The sequence below is a fragment of the Gopherus flavomarginatus genome, chromosome 8, assembly GCF_025201925.1.
Source record: "Gopherus flavomarginatus isolate rGopFla2 chromosome 8, rGopFla2.mat.asm, whole genome shotgun sequence".
NCBI lineage: Eukaryota > Metazoa > Chordata > Testudines > Testudinidae > Gopherus > Gopherus flavomarginatus.
The window spans coordinates 90,329,885-90,351,978 of record NC_066624.1 but is presented as its reverse complement, the minus strand read 5'-3'; the positions used below and the strand labels follow the sequence as shown (position 1 = coordinate 90,351,978).

Genomic DNA, 22,094 nt, shown 5'->3' with positions numbered 1-22,094 from the left:
AATTATATGCTACAGGAGCAAATAATATAAGGTATTTCAAAGCCCTCTACAAGGCGTTAGTATCTTTTTAAAGAGAACTGGCATGTAGTCAGGATATATTCTCTGACAAACTCTAATAGGGCTTGTCTACATAGGGACACTCTGGAAAGTTAAGATAATCAACTAATAGGTGTGAAGTTCATTTGCATAAATGATAGCACAATAAACCCGTGTGGACACTCTCATACAGAAGTGAAAAGGCCTTAGCTTGCTGTATCTTAAATCCTGCTGCAGGAGGGCTCTCCGCAGCCACAGAGGAGAAGGCAGAGTCTTCCCCAAAAGAATTCTGAGCTGCTTCCTTTAAACTCAGTGAGAGATTAAGTGTGAAACCCGTCCTTTTCCTCTTAGCCTTCAAATTGCTGTTGGTCTGGAACTTCTAGAAAACTTCAGCCATCCAAAACTCCACACCTAGGGTACAATTCAAGCATTGGCATTAAGTAGGACAAACCTTTTGGCTAGTAATCCATAGGTTAATATAAAGATGAAGACTATAATATACAAATTGCTATGATTTGGCATAGTTCATGATTTTGTAAAGATTAAGGACCAAACGGTGGCCTCATTTCTATGAGAGACACTAGAGAAGGTTGAGAAATTATAGAGGAGAAATAAAAGTCTAGTGGGACATTCATTTTTGCCTGAACACAACAGCTGTATGCAGGAGCCTCAGGGACCAATATGGTGAGTCTGTTTTATAAAATTCTTTATACCTTCTGCGAAAAGGATCAGTATAAGATCTCACACACCTGCTGCCAACAGCAAAATGTTTTTCTTGATCTTACTTTTTCTCATTTAAAATATGCTAGCATAGAAAGGGATACAACTGAAATAATTTAATGAAACCAAAAATTATTCTTAAAACTGAATAGAAAAGTATAGGGGCTTAAGGTTGTCATTTCAAGAGAAGCAAAATTTTACCTTATTGAACGTGAACAAGCACAGAATGCTGATATGCAACACAACAGCTACAAAAGAAGAAAACACTGCCAAATTTATCAAGCAAAGTTCTTTTCATGATTGTTTCCGATGGGGGAAATTTAATTTAATTTCAACTAAAAGGTTTTCCAAATACTAGATAAGTACAAACATATGCAGTATTCTAAGGTCCAAAATCCTACCCTTCAGAAGGACAGCATCCAAGTGAACATTTTAAACTAGCTCTGCATTTTACAAGGGCAGCAGGATTTATTGTATCCTGATCTTTTTTGTTTGCTTTTCATTTACTATGGGAGAGCTTCCTCCTCCCACTCCAACATGCTGTTGCTCTTCAGATATGGCTAGACAGGGCCACTACTTTTACGCCACAGAATGTACTTTCCATGTACTCCATCATCCCTATAAACACTTCATTACCTCAGCTCCATATAAAGTTTGTCCAAGTCACAAACTAGTTATATCATCATATGACACACTAGTATGTTTCGCCAGTCAGAGGTGTCTAGATAACCTAATGATATTCCATGAGGATCATGGCAGACAACATACATGACAAAAATATCATAGATGTAATAACGCCATGCATGCATCATGAAACATTGTAATGGACTCTCTCTTAAGTCATGATTATGGTCATCAAGAAAATGGATTCCAAAAAGAAAGCAATAAGGACTTCAGCAATTTGTGGCATGCAGCTAAGTAAACAAAATGCAAATTTGCAAGGTATCCCGAGTGCTGAATCTTCCATCAGCATCTTAGTAAGATAGACGTGTAAAATCACATGTCCATGTAGCCTGAGAGTTTCCTATTTATGACACATTCATAATGTGTATGGAATAAGTTACTCACAAAATTTGTTCCTGATATTTCATCTGATATGAGTGTGTTATAAATAACTTATGGACAGTGCTAAATCATCAGTCGTAAACAGAGATTTTCCAGTTCAGATATACCAAGAGGAAGAAGTACTCTATGTAACTAAAGTAAGAACAGTTCAGAACACTGAATAAATAATGACACAAACATAAGAGGTTAAATACTGTTTAAAAACGTAGTCAGACATGCTGATAGCAGGCAATTGTTGACCAAAGTAACTGCATGTCACCAGAGATAAATATTCAGACAACTGCTATAATACATGTTTGCTTGTTATTCACTACATTTCTGATTCACTATTTATTATAACTACACTGCATCCTGTTACATTACATCAGTTATGATGTATCATCATGTGTTTTATTGCACAGGACACGTTATATTATGTTACCTCCGGAACTTGGTAATAGCAGAATATCTGCCATTCACACCAAATGACAAGTACTGGAAAAATACCTACTACCTTTAGGTTAAAAGGATACTTATTAGCATGGTAAAACAACATGATGTGGCATGTTAGGTCAGTATATCACATTGTGCAGTTTAAAGGTACGTAAACTGATGCAGCACAGGGAACTGCCTTGTACCGAATTTTTAACAAAGAGTTAGTACACACAACTGCAGACATCAAAATACACATGTTACACACAGGTTGGTGGGTATCCAGAATGTATCTCTCAGAGAACCAACTGACTTAAACCTAGTTATATTTATTTAACAGTAAAGACTGTTGCTTAATCGGGATGATAATTCTGTTCAAGTAGGGCTCCGACAATTTACTGACAATCGGCCTTTGCTATTTAATTTCAGTCTTGGGATAGTTTTGTCTGTTTGCTTCTCTAATAGCAGCTCTAAGTGATCACATAAATAAGAAATATATGAAATACTTCCCCACCTCCTGTGAACTTAATCCATCCACGCTAAGCCACTATACCGGACTTCTCATGGCTGCCCTTGCCACTGGGTAAACAGCAGGCTTAGGTCTTTTCATATCAGAAATAGTGCTCTTCCCATCTCCATAGGACTGTGCAGTAATCTGAGGAGCTCATTACAATTCTGCAGCTCATTGGACAGCAGTATCACCATTAAAAAGGAAGATTCTGTTAACTGGAAATTCCACTGAATCAGAATGAAAGGTCATCTACCATATCATAATTTCTGAAAAAGAAGATTGTTCAGTGTCTCTAGTTATATCCCACCTAGCCAGCATAACACAGAATAGGTCATATTTCAATAAAACAGACCATTGAACTTTAAATCATTATGCAAATATGAAGATATTCAGCTCATTCACACACAAGAAGTGTTCTCCAATAGATTTAGTTTACAAATCCCACCCTCTCCCTATGTGATGATTTTAATGCCTAGTTTTTAATACTTGTATCTTTCATTCTTTGTTTCCTCAGGCCACTATCTTATGGTATTTACTAAAAGTCATATAGTGATTTCAAGGGAATATTTTTATCACTGACCGTATAGAGTAACTCTTGATGGAAGCAGAAAAGAATACATATGCCAGCAATACTCCCTATTGAAGACAGACATGTACAGTGTTGCCCAGAGGATTCAAGGGGCTTGGAGCAAAGCAGTTTTGGTGGCCCCTTCCATAAGAAAAAGTTATAGTACTATAGAATACTATATTCTCATGGAGGCCCCTGCGGGACCCAGGGCCTGGGGCAAATTGCCCCACTTGCCCCCTCCTCTGGGTCGCCCTGGACATGTAACCACAATGGACCAGTGTCAATATGGAATAACTGTTCCAGAGAGAGCCATCCATTGGTCAAAAGGATCTCAGATAATGTGTACCCTTTATTGTTGGTTCATGCTGTCTATCTAGGCCAGGTGTGAGCAAAATACGGCCCATGGGACAGACTGGCACATCGAACATTTCTATCCAGCCTGCCAGGCTCTTTGGCTGCCCATTCACAATCTCCAGGCTGGTAAAAGTCCTGTGGCACAGTGGGGTGCTCAAGCAGGCTGCCTGCCAGCCATGGCCCCACACCACTCCTGGAAGTGACTGTGGCCGGTTGCTGCTGCCACATCCCTGTGCTCCTCTAGCAGAGTGGGAGGCAGCTCCACGTGCTGCCCCTACCCCCAGCATCATCATCACAGCTCCCATTGGCCAGAAACTGGGCACAGGCAGTGCATGGAGACCTTCTGATTCCCTCCCCACAAGGGGCATGCAGAGACATGCCAGCAGCAGCCAGTCACAGCTGCTTCTCGGAGCAGCGTGGGGCCACAGCACGCAGGTAGCCTGCCTGAGCCCTGCTGCACTGCTCAAATCCTGCACCTCGCACTCCCTCCTGCACCCCAACCCCCTGACCTATGTCAGAACCTCCTCCTGCAACCAAACTTTCTCCCACACCCTGCACTCCTGCCTGCACCCCAATCCCCTGCCCCAGCCCAGAGCTCCTTCCTGCATCAAACTCCCTTCCAGAGCCCACACCCCTCACCCTCTCCTGCACCCCAACACTCTGCACCAGCCCATAGCTCTCTCCTGCACCCAAACTACCTCCCAGACCCCAGACCCTCCATTAATATAGTAGAAATGTTTGGTCTGTGCCCCTCCCCCAAAAAAATTATTGCTCACCTCTGATCTAGGCTCTCTCTCTATGGGAGTGGTCCCCAAGTTGTGGGACACGCCCCCTAGAGGGGCATGGAGGAACATTTGGGAGAGTGCACGGCGAAGCCCAGGCCAGCCCGCACAGGGGGCAGGGAGGGTGCGCCACCCAACCCCGCTCTGCATTACTAACAGGTAGAGCAACTCACAGTAGTCTAACCTAAAAACAAAAAAAAGAATGGGGTCTGTATCTGAGAGAAACACATCCAGTCTCTTGGCCCACCACAAATTTAAAAAGAGATTTTTGGCCACTAATGAAATCTCACTCTCTAGCCAGCCCCACCTCACCCAGGCAAAAACCAGGACCATGGCAATGCATGGAGTGGTCAGTAAATGTAACAACTTAATACGTCAGCAGCCATAGATCACAAGAGAAAATCAGGAGAATGAACACAAGAGCAAGGATACTTAGAAAAGATACTTAACGAGGCACAATAGCTTATTTATTTTTATTATTCAAATACAGTTGGATCAAAACCCCCTTAAGTCAAGGGGAAAACTTCCTTTTGCTACCACTACACTTGGAACTAGTGTGCCTTCATCCTTATCTTTTCTCCCACTATTTGTTTCTTTTTTTCCACCTTTAACCCACACAACTATAAATATTTTTTCAGATCTAAGTTCCTAATTATGCACCTTATAGTAGTCCATCTTGGATATTTGTTGTTGTTGATATAAAGAATTTGGTTTGGTATGGAACTTGTTTGTTATAGTCATTATAAATGAGTTTCAACAATATGTTGACTTTTGTTTGATGCTGTAGGATTGTTGGAGACATACTATATTTCACCTTCTATTGCGGATATACCATTACATGTTTTTTGGTGACCCATCATGACACTAGCAGATTTCTTACCAAAATAATAGTGTAACTCCACTACCCTCTTTTGTAAAAGAAATTCAGTGTTTTTTGGCAGTGTAGCCGTGGTAGCACTGAGCAGCAGTATGGGCTAGCTGCACTAAGTACAAAGCCTTCCAGACCCATGCCACTGCTTGCTGCTACCCATGCTGCTGCAGCTACACTACTATTTTTAGCATGCTAGCTCAATCAGAGCTAGAATAAGTATATCTACTTGAGCTGAGAATCACACCCCCAGCTAGCATGGCCACTGCCACATCCCCAGAATACTGGACATTCCAGTATTTCTGGAAAGGGAATGGGCTCACCCCCACCAGCGTGACCTTGCACACCTGGTGCGACCTCGCACACAGTGCATGCAAGGTCATGCCGCATGGAGAAAGCCATTTTGAAAGAACCCCACCCCTTGCTGGCATGAAGATGCATGAAAGTCATGCGTGCAGATGTGTAGCGGCGTGCTTTTCAAAAATCCCTCTTCAGTGATACTGGACAAAACCACATCTGGTTTTGAACTGGAAGAGGGACAAACCATAGAAAAAGAGGAGCATTCAGCTTAAAACCTGATGAATGGCCTATCTACCCCCAGCTTCAAGTGTAGACATAACCTTTGACTCCAGCGCACTTTGAATCAAGCCTATAGTATGGGCCAGGCCTCTAAGGGGAAAAATGCATTGGTGAAATTTTCATTAACTGTTCAAGCTTTGCTACAAAAATGCTGATAAATGGAAAATTTAGTTCACCTCTAGCAAACAACTCTAAGCAAGAAGAATGTGCTACTATATCATCTGCTAATACACTGAATGTTACAATTATTCACTGTGTAACTGATGCCCAGAGCTGTAAAAACAATTAGAAGCAAATGCACTCTGCTAAAAAGGGTTTATGAACCAAAGAAAACAAAGAATCTACTTCTTTATTCTAAGCTCGGAGCCCAGAATGGAAAAAAAAATACCCCAAAAAACCTGCAGTAAGCAGAATGGGCTACAGGCTAGTGTATTATGTAACTCTGAGTGGCCATACATATTACAGGATTAAAGATTTATTAGTAATGACTGCTGAAGATGTTCTTTAACTCAATTTCAAATGTTACAGTCAAGTTAAATTATTACTCTCCTTGGGTGGCTCACAGGACTGTTAACGGATGACAAAGTGCTCTGCCTGTAGGCCACTGGTGCAATTTAATGTTTCTTCTCTAGTGTTTCCAATACATTCCAGGTGAATTCTAGCTGAAAGTGATTACTATTATAGGGCTCATTAATGCGCAATATGTAATGAATTAGCAGTTTCAGTCCATCTCACAAAAACCACCACCCAACTGACAGTCCTTAGAATTAGGCTGGTAATTGGCTGGACAAAGACTTAGAACTACTTGCTCATCCCTAAGAGGGTCTCTCCAGAACAGTGCCAATGTAGAGTGGAAGCTTTCAGTGCTGCTGGCTCATGCCACACTATTCCGTGGTCAGAGGACTTTAGTGTCTAGTGAAATCAGCAACACATACTCACCTTTCACAAACACCACATCATTGCTAAGTAAATAAACAAAAGGTACTATTTAGATTAGAAACATATTATAAACCTACAAGTGGAAAATACACGCTTGGTCAAAATAAGAACACAGAAAATGAGGGCACAAGAAGTGGTAAAGAATATAGAGTGAAGTCTGGTTAAGCAAGAAGCAGAAAAATGAGAGAAAATAATGGAAACCAGCTCTTCAAAACCTTTTGGTTTTAGGAGAGCCAAAAAACACTGAATTTCTTTTACAAAAGAGGGTAGTGGAGTTACACTATTATTTTGGTAAGAAATCTGCTAGTGTCATGATGGGTCACCAAAAAACATGTAATGGTATATCCGCAATAGAAGGTGAAATATAGTATGTCTCCAACAATCCTACAGCATCAAATAAAAGTCAACATATTGTTGAAACTCGTTTATAATGACTATAACAAACAAGTTCCATATCAAACCAAATTCTTTATATCAACAACAACAAATATCCAAGATGGACTACTATAAGGTGCATAATTAGGAACTTAGATCTGAAAAAATATTTATAGTTGTGTGGGTTAAAGGTGGAAAAAAAGAAACAAATAGTGGGAGAAAAGATAAGGATGAAGGCAGGAACAGAAGTAGGTAAAGGCTTTAAAACACAGTTTCCATGTTTAGCTTTCTCTTGTCTTCCCAAAACTAAGCTGACATATATCGTGCAATATTAAATAATCAGTTTGCAGATGCAAGAACAAAAGCTACACTGTGGGCCCAGGAAAAGGACAGAATTTCATAACTAGGTCTCCTAGTTATGAAAGGACAGAATTTCATAACTAGTGCTTCTGGTTTCAGCTTTAAAGTAATACTTGTTGATAAATAGGTAGAAGAAAAAGCAGACACCTATTTGTATTAATTGAGAAAGGAAACATTTACAACTCTTGATCACTGTACCCAAAACCATCAGTTTAAAGCCATTCCATATCAGTTTAATACTGGAGAGTGATACAGTGCTGACAGATATATAAACATAATGAAAACAACATATGTTACAGAACTAGATGCATAGTCAAATTTCCCTGCTTCTCTTGTTGCTTGTTAGGTTTTCATATAGTCATAAGGAAGAGAAAAACATCTTAAAGAAAAAAAAAGGGAAAATGTGACAGTAGAGCCATAAAAACTGGGGGAAGAGGATGCAGTGGGTATACCTGAAACTACTTGGAACTAATGTTTTTAAGTTGCCTAGAATTCAAGTTGATTATGCCCTTTAATGTAAAAATACTTTTTAAATTTTTTTTAGAATAATTGTCTGACTGAATTAACTTGTTAATTTGGTTCTCCAGTTTTATTACTGCTATGATGATGAATACAGGCAATAAGCAAAATCAACCAACAGATAAAATACAGTAAATGAAATATTTATGCATTTGATACTGCCAATCTACTGAAGTTCCTATGAAGGCAAAACTCCCACCGTGTTAATGGGACTACCACAATATATCTTGCATTATGCATGGCAGTAAATGTTTGCAAGATGGATTCCCATGTAGGGCTTAGAAGCCATTTCAAAACTACACACATGCAGCACTAACCAATTTCACATCAGTTTCAGTGCTCTAAAAAATTCTTTCAGAAACTGTACCACTTCTTGTGCCCTCTTTCAGCTTTTCAGTGCAAGGTTTCTGTTTTTTCTTTAGCAGATTATTGTACCTATATTAAGGCAGTAAGTACACATTTCAGAAATGTAAAATCCTTATTCTGCCAACCATAATAGTCTAAATTTTGATTTGAACAATTTTGGATAAATTATGACTCCAGTAATAAAAGTATTTTCCATCTTTGTCAATAGCTTTCTCTGAAATAATCTGACCTTTCTTTCATTTATATTTATTGACTGGCTCTAAATATTCAGATAATAAATATTTGCTTCTAAGAAATGCATCAAACTATGATTTAAATTAAAATACTAAAATATATTCAAGTATGAACTACACTTGATTCAGGCTGATTCTGGAAGGGAAGCCAAAGCCTGTTTACATTCTGAAACCATCCTTTCAATTACACTGATGAGAATGTTAAAATGAAAAAATATAAGGATGAATATCATGTTCCAACCTTTCTGTTTTTGATTCACTGTCAGCCGTGCACTGTTCAAAGTCTCGACTAAGACACTGTAGTTGTGCTTGAAGTCTTTTTTCCCGCTCTACACTTCCTTCATAAAACTTCATCTCCTTTTCCATTGCTTTTACTTTGTCTTCCATCAGCTTAAACTCGTGAAGGATCAAATAGCTGACTCCACAATATTTACACACTGTCTCATCTCGGGACATCTAGAAAAAGAACTAGTCATCAGAATGCTTTTAAGAAATGTATTGAAACTAATTAGTAAACTGAACAAATCTAAAACAGGACTAATTTTAAATTATTACCACAAGGATCATTGATTATCAGAAGTCTATTTATTGATTTACCATATAATAACTAAAATATTTGCTACATTAGCAAAACGAAATCAAACTATAACCCAGTAGTTCTGCCTGTTGGAATCCTTACAAGGTGCCTGAACTTATTAATGTACCATACATACCCATGTGTCCCCCAAAAAGAGAAGATGGACTCGCTGAAGTATATTTTATGGAGAAACAGTTCAAAATAAAGAAAAACACCCAGTTTGTATTTTAGAAAGCTACTTTCTTAGTATGACTTCCAGATTGTCTGAGCCAGAAAGGTCTTGCTCTGTGCTGTTTCCGGACAATTCATCTTCTCTTAAACAGATCAGAAGAACAGCTGGAAGTAAATGAAGTGATACAATCCAGCAGGTCCTACAAAAGCACATTTAGAGTTCACAAAAACCATGATTAAAACAGTGATCATCATTAGGTCTGCTTACATGGCATGTGTGTCATATGGAAACTCTGTATGATTTGGCAAGTGTGAAGTTATTCATCATCAAAAGATAAATTATTCAGCACACAATGGACAACTGATTGAACCACCATTTCTTAAACTGAGAGGCAGAGTTAACTGGCAAGACATTGCAAAGCTTTCAGCAAAGCTTGGTGAAAATTTAACACACAGGGAAATGTGGTGAGGCTTTCAGGCATACAAGATATTTTTTTAGTCAGTTATCCCTTAGTTTTCCATTCTAGTCTCTCTTCAGAACTTCCAGATCAAGTTTGCTCAGTTTACCAGTACAATTATGTTTTTTTCCAACAATGGCCCTGCAAACTCAGCATATTCTTTCCGGCTCATTCATCAGGGACAGTAGAGTTTCTGCAACTGGAACATATATATTTTACAATTCTGTTGATGCTACAAAAACCAGAATAGAATTCTGCTATTTTCCCCTCAACGGTGTTGTCTCTCTGATGCAGCAGTAAAACTTTCTTTTGTCAGTTAGATGAGCAACTTTAGTTCTGAATATACACAAGAAGCAGATTTGTTGAGTTGCCCCAATGGCTGGATTCAATAAGCAGCTCTTCTACTCAGGGCAGCATGGCCTAATGACTAGAGTCAACAGAGTAGCCACCACTGTGGGACTGTGTGGCCTATTGGGGAAGTGGGGCACCACTTAGGAGGGTGTACCACCCAGGGTTGGGGGACTCAGGCCCTACCTGTTCCTTTAAGTCCTAGCCCAGGGCCCTAGCAATGGTGGGGGTGCTCACCACCAAAACACGCTGACTAGTTTCCTGGTTCACTCACTAGAGAAGAGTCTAAGTCCCCTGGACTGCTTCCTACCCTTTCTACCTCAGCGATTTTCCACAGTTCACCTGGCTCTTTGGGGTCCTCAGCTGGCATAGCTTCTGCCAGCACAGTCTCTTCTCCAGACTCATCAGGAGTCTAGAGTCCATCTGGAACACTGCATGCAATGGCTCTGTAGTCAGAGCTTGTAGCAGTTCCCTGGAGACAGCCAAGAGCCTGCATCCTCCCACTTCAGCAGCCTGCCCAGACTGAGTTGGGCTGCTTCCTTTTATGCTCTGCCTCCAGGCTGAACGTGCCCAGCAGAGCCGGAAGGGTGGGACTTCCTCAGCCTGCAAAGCACAGTTAACTCTTTCAGGGCTGGTGCAGGGTAGGTACATCCCATCACAGACTCAAGGAGAAGAGGGGCGGGGGCGACATGGTGAGATTGAGAACAGTATGTAAGGAAGATTACTTTAACAGTGCATTTTGAATTGACTGAAGGGGAGTGATGTGGGTATAAGGAAGGTCACAAAGGAGGTGCTTACAGTAGTCAAGTTAGGAGAGGGCTTGGAGAATTGGTTTAGTTACTTGGACAGACAGTAAAGATCAGATGACAGAAATCTTGTGTAGTAAGAAGCTGAAAGATCTGGATGTAGCTTGAATGTGCAGGGCAAGAGAGAGTCTAAAAAGGTTGCAGGCCTGAGTAACAAGAAGTTTAGTAATGATGGCCAACACAGAGAGAGAGAGAGAGGAGTGTGGCAGGCTTGGAAAGAAAGTTCAGTTTTATTCATGTAAAGTTTAAACTGAAGGTGAGATACCTAGAAAGAGATGTCAGAGAGAAAAGCTAAACTGCGGGATTAAGTGAAGAGAGAAAGGTCTAGAGTGGAGAGGTTGCATTTTGAGTCATTTTGATATTTGTAGCTATGTGAATAGCTAGATCACCCAGACAAAGGATGCAGAGAGAGAAAAAAAATGGGCCTCAGATCGATGCATGTGACCAGGGCCAATCAGAGAGGGGTCCAGGAGGGCCATTTAGACACTTGTTAATTTTGTGGCATTTGATAAGTTTCACAACTTGTTTTTATGTGCATCCCTATCAGACCAAAATGTGATACACTCCCTCAGCTTAGAGCAGCAAATTTAAGCAAATAAGAGATGTGATTTGGTAAAAGACATAATTTTTTTTTGCACAGAAAAGGGTTAGAAAAGCATTTGTTAAATAAAAAAATATTCAATTATATCTCACTCTTCTTTTTTTTGTGTGCCTTAATATGTTTTCATGTGTCATCATTTTTTATTTTATTATGGCTAGGGGTCTCAAAAGCTGGAAGTGGCCTGGGCCTCTCTGGACCTCTGAGAGGGCCTGTGTGGAACCCACAGAAAGTGAGAAGAGCGATTTGCTAAAGGAGACACTGCCCAATCAACCAACAAAGAGGCAGTAGGAGAACCAGAAGACAAAGTTTCTAAAAAGGATGATATGCCCTACAGTGTCAAAAAGCAGCAGAAAGGTCAAGGTGAGTGAGGATGCGGAATGGGATCTGTAATTTAGCCAACACAAAGTCACTAATAAGAGTGATGAGAGCAGTTTTATTTGAGTGAAAAGGGTGTGAACCACTCTGGAGCAGATCCAGACGTGACTGGAGGATATCCAGGCTGAAGTTAGAGGAGAGAAGCTCAAGGGAGCAGTTATTATCTTAAAGGCACAGGGAAGAAGGAAGATAGGGCCATACCTGGAGGGGCAAAATAGAGTGACTGAGTATGTGGGAGATCACACCATGTTTTTTATCTTTGTTTCAATTACTTACAGTCAAAGGTATCATAAAGCGGTATGACTTAGAAAGATCAGAAATCAGAAAAACTGCAAGCATAGCCCAAGTTAAAATAAATAAATCCCCTTGTGCTAAGGATGATGGTGAGGAAAAAAAAGAGAAGTTCAAACACACGCGCACACACAAAAAGAGCCAAAAAGAACATTTTGGAATTTTTTTTTAAATGGGGTTGAATAGAAAAAAAAAGATTGCATTTAACCAAAAGGCAAGTAACTTGTCAAAAATTATTAGCTAAAGAGTCACTATTTAAAGGTTCAGTAACATGCTGCATTTTAAATGTAACTTGATAAAACCATATTTTGGCATGTTTGCTCTGGGATTACCAAGACAGGCATTATTTCCTATCTCTTAACTTTGACTCAGAATAAAGTGACAGTGGCTCTGAACAAACTTAAAAACTCAAGTTTATTTTTCCTGGCAGTTACAATCTGTACTTGGAAATATGAAACTGTTATTCAGAACAAATATCATAAGATTCCAAAGCACTAAAATTACTATATTGAGAAAGGACAACATGAGCTGTTATGGAGAGGGAGGAGGGGGTTGTTATCCCCAAAAGAACATTGTGCTCTCTTGCAGTACCACCACTTCTGTCTTTCAAATAAACAATTATGGGCACTTCACTCTGTCCCCGTGTAAAGAACTCTGTCACATTAAAATTTCCAGTTCAGACCCTTGAGTACAGATCTGTTTCAGTTCTGCTAATTGAACTAAATGGTTGGGAGCTTTTCAGAGAAATTAAACTAAAGTACTAAAAATAATTTCCTTTTTGAGTTAATGAATAAAGCTTGTTCTAAAATTTATTTTTTTCTAGATAAAGTTAAAATGTGACACCCCTTCAAGTCAGGTTGCACTTTTAGTGCCTGATCCTAAATTCTCTGTGCACCCAAAATTCAAACTAAAATCAATGGATTTTATATCAGTACATACCCCTCTGCTTGCTATCCCCTACCGCCAGCCCTGGATTTTATATGCAGAAAACCAGTTATTCTGGCACAGGTGGGCTGTAGAGTTTTTATAGCATGTTGGCGGGGGAGGAGAGGGCGGGGAGGGTGCTTCAGAAAGAAAAAAGTTAAGAACCCCTGGTCTAGAGAGTACAATGAAAATACATGATTCGTCAATGAAAATGTAGCTAATTTAGGGCCTGATCCTGCTAAGTGCTCAACATCCTCAATTGCCTTTGAATTCAGCCTAGCAGGATTGAGTCTTTAGGAAAGAAATGTTTAGAACTAAAAGCGCACCTGCATCAGTTAAATAGTAAGAGAAAAGAACTGTGACTGCCTTTCCCTAGTAAGTGTACAGCATTGTACTGTTCCTGACATTGCTATCATGTTGTTACGCTGCTGATAAAGTCACTGGGTTTTTAATTGGAAAGTAAAAAGAATCACATATACTAATATTTTTGAAAAAACCCAATATAAATAGCTAATGATACTTATGAACCTAAAAATATAATTATTTTCTTCTGTGATATGATTCAGGAAAGGGCTTTAATTAACTGAGACAAGTCCCAAGTATATTAAGGCTACAAAATAGTGTCTGATAATTTATAAAGTAGACATTCATCTCAAATAAAATTAGTTTTCAAAACAAAAAGGTTTGACAATACTAGAGGGTTGCACGCTTCATTGTTTATGTAGGCCAAGCCATAAACTCAGCCAAGACCTTGCCTTGCTATGGCAGGGCTCCAGGGCCCTCCATTCTTGTCAGAACTCTGTTGATTTTGGTGAAAACTGGAAATCTGGATTTTAGTGAAAATCAGGCTTTTCTGGATTTCCAATTTTCACCGAAATCAATAGAGTTCTGACCAGAGTGTGTGGGGGAGGGCCTGTCTGGAATGGAAGACAGGTAGAGTAGGAGCACACCTGGACAGAATGGGTCTGAGAGGCCCTCTTGAGGGACACAGAGAAGCTTCTAGCAGCCTGAGTTCCACTAAAATTGAGCTCTCAAAGTGCCCATTAGTGCTGCTGGCAGAGAAAGCTCTTTGGTGCCATAACAATATTCCCTGTCCCCCTGCCCCAACCTAACGCTCATCCTAAATCTCAAAATCAGGCCTTTTCGGTTTTCCCAATTTTCATCCAAATTAAGAGATCAAAGTGGATGGGCAAGCAGCCTGGCTGGAGTAGGACCTAACCAGAATGGGGATTAAAGGCCCGAATGTGGGGGCTGACCAGAGTTGGGGGTGAGGAACTCAGCTGGAGGAAGGGACTGGGCTGCAAGGGGATGAAGGGCCCACCAATCCTATTATCACCCTAAACTCTAACCCTGAGGTCACTGCCTCACCCTTATATCCAGCATGACCCTACTACCCTCCCTTAGGCCATTAAGGTCAACACCTCATCTTTGTACCCAGAGTGACTCTGCTCCCCTCCCACAGATCTTTGTTAGGTCACTCCCTCACCCTTGTTTTCTGAATGACCAAATGGTGATTTTAGTGGAAATCAGGATTTTTCAGTTTTCCAATTTTCACCAACTGATGCCTAGACCATTCTGTCCATTGAGGTCTTGACTATTCCCTTGAAATGTTGGTTTTCAAAAGTTACTGCCATACAGACAGACAAAAAAATTGCTATCAAGTTGAGTGTAGGTCCTCGCTTCACTTGGGCAAAAAGAGGACCAAGCACAGCCATTTTATATTAATCACAATTTAAAGTTCAGAGACAAAACTTTTTACAGCTTATACACAAAGTACTTAGAATGAGAAGAGGGTTCTTTGGTTTCTGGACTATTATGATGACAATCTATAAAGACCTCAGATCATTAAACTGATTAGATAAGAGTACCTTAAGGTGATATTAATCCATCAATGTTTCTGAATTCCCAGACGGCAGTGGTGATTCATAGTGCTTCTCACTATCTACAGCTGGTCCCTCCCTCCCCAGTGTACTACAGGAGGAGGTCAGGGTGAAACAGAGTAAAAAGAGTAGGAGGAGAACAGATCAGAGATGTAAGCAGGGGTGCTGGAACAATTTGTATAGTTGGAGTGCTGAGAGCCAGTGAACCAAACCGTAAACCCTGTATATGATGGAAACCACTTCAAGCCAAGGGGTGCAGCAGCACCCCCAGCACCTGTAGTTCCAACACCTGTGCATGTAAGCATAGGCATGCACACCCTAATGCCCACGGGCCGGATCCAGCCCCTCAGGGCTTTGGATCCAGCCTGCAGGATTTGCCCCCTGTGGTGCTGCAGGCCCCAGGCCACTCTCAGAAGCGGTTGCATGGCACCACATCCTTGGGCCCCCGTGTGTTGCTCCAGGCACCATCCCCCGCAGCTCCCATTGGCTGGGAACAGGGAACCGCGAGCTTTGGGGGAGGTACCTGGAGGCGTGGCAAGGGCAGAGTGCGGAGCCCTGGGCCTCCTACCAAGGGGCTGCGCAGGGACATGATGAGCGGTGTGGGGCCAGGGCAGGCAGGCAGGGAGCGCACTACTGCAGGTAAGCAGCGCTGGGCTGGAGCCTGAACTCCTCCTGCACCCTGCCCCCCAACTCCCTGCCCTGAGCCCCCTGCCTGCACCCTGTACCCCAACTCCCTGCCCTAAGCTCCCTGCCTGCACCTCGCACCCCAGCCCCCTGCCCTGAACCCCCTGCCTGCACCTCGCACCTCAACCCCCTGCTGAGCCCCCTCCTGCACTCCACCCCCCAACTCCCTGCCCTGAGCCCCCTGCCACCCCCTCCTGCACCCCAACCCCTGCCTTGAGCCCCCTGCTGCACTCTGCACTCCCATGCACCCAAACTCCTTGCCTTAAGCCCCCTGCCTGCACCTCACACCCCTCCTGCACTCCAACCCCCCCCGCCCTGAGCCCCCTGCTGCACCCTGCACCCTCATGCATTCCAACTCCCTGCCCTGAGCCCCCTGCATCCCTCCTGTATCTAAACTCCCTGCCCTGAGCCCCCTGCCTGCACCTCATACCCCAACCCCCTGCCCTCAACCCCCTGCTGCACCCAGCACTCCAACTCCCTGCCCTGAGCCCCCTGCCGCACCCCGCACCCCTCCTACACCCCAACCCCCTGCCCTGAGCCCCTCTTGCACTCCGCATCCCTCCTGCACCCCAACCCCCCTGCCCTGAGCCGCCTCTTGCACTCCACACCCCTCCTGCACCCCAACTCCCTTCCCTGTGCCCCCTCATACACCCCGCATACCTCCTCTGCCCCAATGCCTTGGCCTGAGCCCCTTCCTGCACACTGCACCTCCTCCCACACCCCGCACTCCCTCTCACACCCCAACCTTTATGAAGTTCGCCTTTAAAAAAAATAATTCCCTGGGTGCACACCTTAATGAAATGTGCTGCACACGCCTATGGGTAAGTGGGAAAAGGACCATACAGGGCCTCAGCAGTAAGGATGAGGAGGTTGAATCTGACATGGAAAAAGACAGTAAGCCACTTAAGGGAATCAAGGAAAAGAAGTTGTGATTGAAGCAGTTATAGGAGAGATGACTTTAGCATGGTGTTTTTGACAGACTGAAGGGCAAAGAGGTGGAGGTCAGGGGAGGTAAGAAAAGATTACAGCAATCAAGGCAAGGGATGGCCAATAGATGGACCTTAAAAGATGTTCTATTTAACTTTACATTAATGTACTAAGTGCACTGATAGCCACATATGTGAGAGAGCTCTTGAAGATTAAGAGCCAAAGTAGTGCAAATCACAAAAAAAAAAAAAAAAACATCAAACAACACCAGAGATAAATTTGACCCATAAGAATTTTTGCCAAGGACCTGATCTCCATAACAGCAGATACTATGAAAACATGACAAGAAGTCTGTGAAGTATAAATAGTTTTGAAGGGCAGCATTTCCAGCTGTTACACTATAGCATCTCTGGGAGTAGATTCAGCTCTGAGCTGTATTAATTTTTTGAAAAACTAATGGTGTTCCATGGCTACGCTGAACATCTTTTAGCCCACCGAAGACAAGTGGAGAACTGAACCAAGATGGATAGCCATTCCTATTACGTCTCTCTGACTCTATACAGTAGACATCTGGGGAGCATAAATCACGCAGGAGAAAGAAAGCTTTAGTGATCTGACCCATTCTTAGCCAGCTGAGTAAGTCACCCTAGTAGCTTCTGAAAGAACGGAACTTTAAATTACAGTATTTCTACATGTCTGAATAGCTTGTAAGGAGCATGACCTTGGGATAATGCCCACTTTGGCCCATACTTTAGATTCCACTGACAAAAATTACTATATTACAGGAATTGCATGTTTCGGTACTTATAAAAAATGAAAAATAACCTATCCAATGTACCTGAATCTTTTTTTCCTTATTCATCTACTTACTTAGAAACAGATCTTTGTGCCCCAATGCTAAACACAGGGCTAAACACTTATATTTGAAATATCCAGTTACAAAATAACTAAATATTGGCCTTTCATCTTAAAGCCAGCAACTAAGTCCCCTGTTTTGTGAGATTTTTAAAGGCTTGGATTGATTCTGATATAAATAAAATAAAGACCTGAAACTACAAGCAGGAGTGTAACTGAATGTTTAATTTTAGTGGTTGGCCAAATACCAAAAAACAATATTTATCCAAAGCTGTACTAGAAGCTGAACAATGGATATAAACAGAAAAACAAACTTTTACTGACCCGAAGTTCTATGTTTTGTAATTCCTTCTCCTTTCTAACTTTTTTATTCTCCCCTGTATTATTTTCTTCTTCATCTGAATGCTCCACACACACACACACTCCCGTCACCCTAATTCCCTTTTCTGACAGATTACCTCTAGTTTCTCCTGTTTCCCTTCCTCCTAATCCTGAATTTCCCCCAGTCTTGCAAGACAAAAAAAAATGACTGAGCTAGTCACACAGCTAGGACTACAGGGAGAAAGAGAGGTTTCCTCCTAACTATTCAACTATGAATATGTAGTCTGTTGAAACTGATCCAATTCTTTATTCAAAGCCAAATTTCAGTACAGGCCTATTTTATAAGCAAGCCTCAATTTTACGTACTCTGAGATTACAAAAAGAAAAGTTATTGTGAGTCAACTTTAAAGCAACGATTTAGTTGGAAAATAGCACAGCTTGCCATGTGCATAAGTAAATGGCAGAATAATTATTAGACACACAAGGTATATGAGGTAATATCTTTTATTCTGTTGGTGAGAGAGACAAGCATTTGATCTTACAGAGAGCTCTGTGTAACACGGCTACAACAGCACTGCATAGAATAATTATTAAAAAATTTCCCATTGGCAAATTGCACTATTTGCACATTTTGAACATATATGAACACAGTAAAAATAGGAGAATAATAAGAACAGAATGTCCCCCAGGCTGAAGAGTTCATTTAAAACATATACTGAAGCAATCAACTTGTCTTAAGGGGAATTTTTATTCAGATTTCATGCAACTTCCACTTTTTCAGACATTTGCTGCCTGAGAATAAGGAAGAATAGTTAATCATAAAACTACCACAGGATTTAAAGTCACTGTGTGTATATCTTTTGCTATATTTATACCACATGTGGTCATACAAAACAGCACAAATTGCTATTTACCAACCATAGTATGAACTGCAAACCATTATAAACAGTGACTTTAGTCTCCACTTGTGGGTGTCAATAAGCTCCTCCCATAACAAAGATATCAGTTACCTTCACACCAATATACTTCAAACAGGAAAAAAAAAATCTTTATACATCCACGTTCATGCGCACTAAGACAAAATATGAAGTGGAATTGGAGGGTATATAATTTTTATTGGCATTCATTTGAGTAGACTAATACATACTTGTTCTGCACTCATCCCAAACTCATGGCAGTAAATATAGGCACATAGAAATGGTCATGCTGGATCAGATGCTGTATTTGTAGTGTTATTAGTCTATGTATAATAACTTCCAGCCAGTGGAATATTCATAAGTCATTGTAGAATTTTGACCCCAGATGTTGTTATATTTCTAATATTTCTTACCTTTTGGATTTCTTCTGGTAATGCATGCATAGGAACATGTCGATCCATGGCCTTCCAAAATTCAGGCACGCTTATGAAGCAGGACCACACAAAACCCCTGGAGATTAAATGGTCAGAATTCGTTTAACAAGAGGGGTAAAAAACTATAAATATCTTGGGCAGTATTTTCAGAGGAGTTGCATATGTACTTTTTCCTACTTTATTTCAATCTTGCTCAAGGCTTCATCATTTTGCACAACTTGACAAGACAAAACTATGCACACCATATATAGCCCCATTCTCTCTTGTCCTCCTACAGCTTAAAGGATCTGGGCTTGTCTACACTAGTGCTTAAGTCAATGTAATTTACATCACTCGGGGTGTGGAAAAGCCACCTCCCTGAGCGATGTTACAGCCACCTAAGCGCTGTCCACACCAGCGCTTGTGTTGGTGGAAGCCACTCTCTCACCGACACAGCTTCCAGTTCTCGCCTAGGTGGAGTAATTATGCTGATGGGAAAGCAGTTGCACTGATGTAGCGCTTCTAGTGTAGACTAGCCCACAAATGAGAATTAGTCCACTGGTATTCTATTCTGTTTTCACCTATGAATTTAAGAATGAAATTTTCAAATGAAATTGAAAACTGTCCATCTATATAAACATTAACATTATTTAGTCATATCAGGTCAAATTTCACCTTCATTTCCACCAACACAATTCTGCTCTCCCCTCTGCTGTTACGCTGTTACTCTCAACTAAGAGAAGAATTCGGTTCATTGACTTCAATGCAGCACGGCTGGACATAGGCAAGATTTGGCCCAGGGATGCCAGTAGAGTGACACAGGCATGAGGGTGAGCACAATCTAGCCCGGCGACTTCAGTGGTGCTCTGCAAAGTATGAGCCAGAGCACAATCTTGTTCTACTGCCTTGATAGAGCTGGTGCATGCAAGGCCGCCGAGAGCGGGTTCGGGCCCTGGTGAAAAAAATGTTTCAGGCCCCCCCAGTAAGAGCGGACTAGCTAAAACAGGGCCAACGAAGCCAGGGAAGCCCGGGGCTGGTAATTTGTACCGGCTCCCCCCCTCACCCTTGTTGACCCTGGGTGCATGTAGGTGAGAGCTCAGTGGGGCATGGTGGGGGAGAGCAAGAGCAGATTTTGGCCACTGACTGCAGTGGGGATGGAAACAAGCTAGACTTTAGCCCAGTGAGGCAGTGCTGGGACCAGCATGAGCTGACTCCTCCTGTTGACAAGGTCGGCTTTATGGCGATTCCACCAATTCCCCGGAATCGGGCCCTGCGCTGAAGAGGGTCCTGCTCCAGGGGTCTTGGGTGGCATTTCAGCAGAGGCGGGAGGGATCCTTTGGTGCTAAGGAAGACCTGGAGCAGACCCCGTGCCGCCGAAGCCCCAGACCGCTGCCGAGCATTCCAGTCGGGCCCTGTGGGTCATAAAGCCAGCCCTGCCTGTTGACAACTCTCCCGGCTCATGATGCCTACAAAGAAGCTTGGCAGCATACGGCCACTGGTGAGCTGAAAGGGCTGCCTAGAGTGCCGACTGAGGCTGTGTGCTGCTTCCTCCTACTGCCCTGTGGCCTTGTCCCAGGCTGTAAGCGCCTCGGGGCAGGGGCTGTCTTCCCGTGCCAGTCTGTACAGCGCTGGCCCACAGACTCCTGTGGGACGGGGAAGCAGCGCTAAGCCTCGAAGGATACTGCTCTGCATAGGTTTCAGAGTAGCAGCCGTGTTAGTCTGTATCTGCAAAAAGAAGAGGCGTCCTTGTGGCACCTTAGAGACTAACAAATATATTTGAGCATAAGCAATTTGTTAGTCTCTAAGGTGCCACAAGAACTCCTGCTCTGCGCAGGAATGTGCACCGGTAGCACTTATCGATACGTACCAATTGGAAGAAACTGTTCGTGTATTAAAGTGCTACCTGAGGTAGCGAGTGCCTACAGACAGCAGTTATTGCACCCGTGTCTGTGAAAGTGCTGCGTGCAGAAATGTGCTCTCTGTAGCAGTCAGTGATACGTACAGCGCGTGAGAAGAGATGCCGCCTTATCTGTACATGCCTGAAAACTGTTACCCTGTGTCAATCTTCCCTCGCATGTCCGACCCGCGAGCGCAGCGGAGCCCTCCCTCCCCCGACGCTCCAACCGCAGGCCGCCGCCCCTGACTCCGAACGGAGCCTGCGGGCTCCGGGTGGGCGGGGGGGCCCGCGGTGGGAGGGGGACGCGCAGGGAGTTGGGGGGCGGGGATCGGGCATTTTCTTACCTCGGCGTCCCTCGCGCTGCCGGGGACTCCTACAGCTTCTCTGGTAACCACGGCAACCGCGCAACATTGAGGAACGTAACGACGCGACAGTTAGCGTAAGGGGAGCGGAAGAGAGTCACGTGCCTGGCGAAAGGCGAGGCTGAGGCTGAGGCTGGCGAGAGACTGCAGCGCAGCGGTGATTAGGTAGGGGGAGCAATGGGGGTGGGTGTAGTCACCGGACCTAACTGATCAAACCTGGGCTCGCTCAGGCTGTAGCCCCTGCTCGTGTGAAAAATACAAACCTCCATCTCTTCGCTAGGAGTTTAACTCGTCTGCTAAATCACTAGGAACACGTTGTATTCATTCTTTCCCTAGCCAAGGTAATGCCAGTGAATGATGACAATACGGAAAAGGAGAGGGGCAAGAGGTGATGCAGCTGTGTACAAACAGATGGTGGCTGTGTTTGCAGAAGCTAATTATATACTACTTTAGGTTATGAAATAATATCCAGTGAGGCTGCCTGGTCTGCACTGCAGACTGATTGGGGTGTAGTCCAGAGACACCATGTACTTCCATCAAAACAAATGTGCAACAGTTAATCCATTGTAATGTGTGCTTTATATATTAAAAAAAAACAAAA

The 22,094-nt window shown here is 42.6% G+C and overlaps 1 protein-coding gene across 3 annotated transcripts in view; it reads right to left on the bottom strand.

The window, feature by feature from the left end:
- Positions 1-21,638, bottom strand: part of LEKR1 (leucine, glutamate and lysine rich 1) — a 118,773-nt gene extending 97,135 nt beyond the window's left edge. Inside the window, exons 1-3 of one of the 3 annotated variants that reach the window (XM_050965925.1) lie at positions 21,476-21,638; positions 19,235-19,331; positions 8,928-9,142 (exon numbers count right to left, since the gene is read on the bottom strand). In XM_050965925.1, the coding sequence (XP_050821882.1) occupies positions 8,928-9,142; positions 19,235-19,282 (263 nt within the window). In that variant the 5' untranslated portion in view covers positions 19,283-19,331; positions 21,476-21,638. The remainder of the gene's footprint in view (positions 1-8,927; positions 9,143-19,234; positions 19,332-21,475) is intronic. The other 2 variants (XM_050965924.1, XM_050965926.1) reach the window with 2 other exon arrangements.
- Between the last annotated feature and the right edge of the window lie 456 nt (positions 21,639-22,094).